General features: G+C 37.1%; 1 protein-coding gene across 8 annotated transcripts; it reads left to right on the top strand.

Moving 5' to 3' along the window:
- The first annotated feature begins 479 nt into the window (after positions 1–479).
- LOC109196117 (CMRF35-like molecule 9) lies at positions 480–4,116 on the top strand. Of its 8 annotated transcripts, none has more exons than XM_025901445.1 (8): positions 482–659; positions 1,200–1,544; positions 1,772–1,879; positions 1,952–2,002; positions 2,489–2,593; positions 3,088–3,122; positions 3,205–3,360; positions 3,917–4,116. In XM_025901445.1, exons 1-8 carry the CDS (start codon positions 626–628, stop codon positions 4,088–4,090), a joined length of 1,008 nt encoding a protein of 335 aa, XP_025757230.1. In that variant the 5' UTR covers positions 482–625; the 3' UTR covers positions 4,091–4,116. The 8 variants fall into 8 exon arrangements, with proteins under 8 accessions (XP_019204919.1, XP_025757230.1, XP_019204918.1 ...); XM_025901446.1 differs by having other exon boundaries at positions 483–659; positions 2,492–2,593; XM_019349373.2 differs by having other exon boundaries at positions 1,200–1,322; positions 1,772–2,002.
- The last annotated feature ends 398 nt before the right edge of the window (positions 4,117–4,514 follow it).

Here is a 4,514-nt window from a genome sequence, read left to right as displayed (position 1 = left end):
AACAACATAATATATTAAAAAAAAATTAACTTCAAATAATCTAAAAAGAATAAATAAAAAATAAAAACCTGGTAAATATTTCCCTTTACTGCATTACTGTGTTTAAGTTTGAGTAGAGAATGGATGAATTTTTGAACATTAAAAGATTCAGTTTGTGACACACAACTAAAAATAGAAGTCGTAAATAAATAGACATCTTATTTCTATATAGTCTGATAAATGAAATACTAAAAATTGTTCTGTTTGATCTGATGAAAATTGAGGACTGACAGCATTTTGATATAACTAGTCTAGTCTAGTTATAGAATAGTCTAGTTTATATCCTATAATTGTACTTTAGTAAACTTCATGCAGTCGGTTTCTTAAGAGCCTGAATGAAGCTCTGAAAATCAAAAATCTTTTAGTTATGACAGGAAACAGGAAAATTTAAATAAAGAAACATTATTGCAGTAAAAACAAAAGCCTTTGTGTGTGTGTGTGTGTGTGTGTGTGTGTGTGTGTGTGTGTGTGTGTGTGTGTGTGTGTGTGTGGTTTGAAGGCGTGACCTCATAATTAAGAGAAGTAAGAAGTTCCTGGTTTGCAGTGAAGAAGAAGAGAAGCAGCATTAAACCATCAGAGCTCTGAGATGAAACACACTTTGGTCTGCTTCATCTTCCTCAGTGAGTAAATTCTCTTCTTATTTCTGTCACTTTCTCTGTTCTAAGTCTTATTTGTCTCCATTTTATTGTCATTTGTAGGTAATCAGCTGGCTTTACAACTTGCTTCACTTCTTTGCTATCTCATAAAAATTATTTCTTTCTGTGGTTAAACTGGGTGTTTGGAAAAGAGTCACTCAAACATGCAGCTTATTGAAAGGACACTTTTTAATATTTATAAAAAAGATAAAACCCCGAAATATAAACATGCATAGAATTTAAATGTTTACGCAAACTTCTGCTTTTGCCTGACTGCAGTGTGCAAATCATTTTTAGTTTCACACCACTTTGATCCCCAGAAATCACTCTGGAGTTTTTATTGTACATTAAGCCTGAAATCAAATATTTTTTTCTCTGTCCTTCTGAACAACTTAGTAGAGCTCATGAAGCAACACTGAATTATTCTTTATTTTATATACTGAAGAAAAAAAAACACAGTGACAACCATCTGTCTTTAAATTAATCTATAGTAAGACTGTAACTAATGATTGTTCATCCTTTCAGCAGCACTTCAGGATGGAAACACTGGTTTGGTCAAAGCACAAACTCTCACCCACAGAGCAGAGGAAGGAGGAAACATCACAGTTAAATGCAGCTTTTATTTCTCTGGAAGCAGGAAACTGTTCTGTAAGGAAAAATGTGAAAATGGAAACATTCTTGTTGAAACATCTGATGATGCAGCTCAGAACGGCAGATACAGCATTAAATATGAAATCAAAGGCTTTTTCTCATATACTCTGTATGTGAGCATCACACAGCTGAAACAGTCTGACTCAGGACGGTACAGGTGCTCTTTGGACAGAATTTTTGATACAGGGAAAGATGAGTTTGAGCTGATTGTCACAGCAGGTGAGTTTCTGCTAACAGTCGTGTTTGTCTTTGAAGGTGTGACAGAAGTTTCCCGTCTCAAAGGCAGCTACTTTTCTTTCAAATCACCTACAGATGTTATATTTATCTGAAACATCAAGTTTCATCAGTTCTGCTGTCAAACAGCCCATAACCACGTCAGTCACATGCAGATATATAAACTGCTTCAAGTGGTCTTATTATGACTCTGATGGTTTCATTGTTCACAGCTTCAACCACTTCAACACCAAACGGGACTCTGAGACCTTTTTCAGCTTCAGTGTTTCTCTCATCAGCCTCCACACCACCAACAACACAGAGTTTAAGCTCAACTTCAGGAAGCTCCACACCTTCATCAGCCTCTGCGCCACCAAAAATGGAAACAACACAGAGTTTAAGCTCAACTTCAGGAAGCTCCACACCTTCATCAGCCTCCACTGAAACCAAAGATGCAAGATCAGGTACAATATATTGGGTGGCTGTCACTCAGGAGGTAGAGCATGTCATCTACTAATTGGAAGACCAGTTGTTTGATCCCAAATTCCAGTGTGTTTATCAGAGTGTCACTGTTGGATAGAAAGCACAAGGTGTAGGAAAAAAGTGTTTGTCTAAAAGGATGAATGAGGCAGGTCAGATGAAGCATTTTGAGTGCCCGAGTAGAAAAAGGCTGTGGGTTCATTAATGTGTTTTTATCACAGAACTACAAAAGATTGACACATTAAGAGCTGTGGAAGAAGCACTCCGATCTTTAAGTGTTGTAAATGAGAAGCAATAAAAATTGTTCTGTCATGCTTCGTGAACAGTTTGTCAGGTAATGTTTGAGGAACTGTTTTCAATCTAAAAATACACATTACTCTGTATGTGCACAACTTTACTGCTAAATGAACAGACCTGGAGGCCACATGTTTACACTGTGAGTAAAAGAAATCTTCTCTGTTAAACTCCTGCAGATGTGCTGATTTATGTGGGTCTGATTCTGGTCGTTATGATCGTCGTCTTATCAGCAGCTCTGCTGATTTTCTGCATGAGGAGGAAGACCACTAAACCCAGAGGTGAGGCTATGGGAAACACTTAAAACACAGTTCACCACACTGATCCACATCCATTTCCTTGAGACTAAACCTAATATAAGATTTTCGTTTCTTTTTTAAACTAATATGAAATTTAAAAAGAAGCACTTTTCAACTGCTATAAATGACTTTTTCATGTATGAATTAAATATTCTCTCAAACAATAGAAATGTCAACGTAAGGTAGCTAAACACACCTTTGAAGGGCAGTTCATTTTACCAAAATAGGATTCTATTAAGATTTATATACAAAAGTTAAACAGAAAAAGCTAAACATGCTCAGCTCAGAATGTCTCAGTTTGCATGAATTAAGTCAGGTGTGACGTTTCTGTCACGCTGTTTTCACCTTTGAAGTTCAGTCTGTTTGTAGAAAGAGCACCAAATGTTCATTTATGACTCACAACAGAAACTGATTGTAGCAGATTTGATTGATATGGTTTATTGATATGTTTATTTTCTGACCTGGATGTTTTTCAGGACCTCCTGTGGAAACAGAGTATGCTGACACGCAGGTGAGTTTTAGGAAATGAGACACACATCAGCTTCATTATTGTTTGCTTTGTATCTGTCAGCTGGTTTGTTCTCCTGCTGCAGGCCGACAGGTTGTATGAAGAGATCAGAGAGTGTGACATACCGAGCAGGTCACCTCCTGTCGAAGTGTCTTCAGTTTATGCCACTGCTAACGACCCCCGTTCAGATGGAGTTGAAAATATAGACCTCTACAGCCTTGCAACCTCTCCTCATAACAATGTAAGTAAAACTTTTGAGTAAACCAGGTAACTGTTTGTGTATTGAATTAATTCATCTGTTGTCAAACACAGAGAGCCATGTTCCACTGAAGACTGAAGAAATAAAAGTTCTTCCTCTATGTTTGGAGCAGATAAAATCTGTTAAATTGAGAAAAAGACTCTAAAGAATCCTTTCTATATTGAAATTTGTATTTTTGAATAAATATGAGCTTCATACTCAGTGTGATTTAAAAAAAAAAAAAAAAAAAAACACCTTTCTGGTGGAAAACAAGTCTATCAAAAGTTATGGTTAATCCAGATTAATCTGTGTTTAATACAACTGTAAAACACTGTCCAGTAAAAAAAAAAAAAGCAGTCTAGTAAATCTTGTGTTGGTGAACGTTGTAATGTTCAGATTTTGTTACAAAAGTATTTTAAAAGGTGACTTCAGAGCCTTTATGATAATTAATGTTTTCTTGTTTTTTGCAGCTTTGGGTTTTTGCAACTCAACTATTCAACATTAATTATAACATATTTTTGAAGTCTAATGTTTGATCTCACCTCTTTATCTCTTTAAGGCAGATAACCTCTGCTACGCTGAAGTGGAGTTTTCCCACATTCCTGCCACCAGCAGCGCCCCCTGTGGTGAAGCAACTGATGTTGTCTACTCAGTGCCTCAGGTGGACCTGAGTACTGCCAGCCACACCAAAGATGCTTCACCTCCTGTGTACTCTACTGTTTCCTCACTATGAATTACTTCAGTACTTTTTTTAAACCTTTCCTGTCCAGCAGCTGTAACAAGCGTAATGTCTGAATGCTTTGTTTTGCCAAACATATTTGCTTTCCCAAGAGGGGCACTGTAGGCTCTCTGTAGGCTCCTCTTTTTAGGTTTTTGTTTTATTTATTTAATCCTATTATTCATATTTTTCTGTGTATGGGTGGGGGAAAATCGAGGATGAAGCCAACAGACATGCTGGGTCTCCAACTGCTACATCTGTGACAAAGTACACAAACAATAAGCAACACCTGAAAGACAAAACACAGTGCGTGCGTGCATGCGTGTGTGTGTGTGTGTGTGTGTGTGTGTGTGTGTGTGTGTGTGTGTGTGTGTGTGTGTGTGTGTGTGTGTGTGTGTGTGTGAACCAGAAAGAGAGAAGATGGGAGTGTGTATGATTG

This window comes from Oreochromis niloticus, linkage group LG20 (assembly GCF_001858045.2).
Source record: "Oreochromis niloticus isolate F11D_XX linkage group LG20, O_niloticus_UMD_NMBU, whole genome shotgun sequence".
NCBI lineage: Eukaryota > Metazoa > Chordata > Actinopteri > Cichliformes > Cichlidae > Oreochromis > Oreochromis niloticus.
Note: the sequence above shows the minus strand (reverse complement) of the source record. Positions and strands in the feature narration are given on the sequence as shown.

What these genes read in the sequence shown, in the direction of transcription:
- LOC109196117 (XM_019349370.2), top strand. Translation starts at nt 626, where the DNA reads ATGAAACACACTTTGGTCTGCTTCATCTTCCTCA. An exon ending in GGTCTGCTTCATCTTCCTCA is followed by an intron (nt 660 to 1,199) that starts GTGAGTAAATTC and finishes TCATCCTTTCAG; the next exon opens with CAGCACTTCAGGATGGAAAC. An exon ending in AACCAAAGATGCAAGATCAG is followed by an intron (nt 2,003 to 2,488) that starts GTACAATATATT and finishes GTTAAACTCCTG; the next exon opens with CAGATGTGCTGATTTATGTG.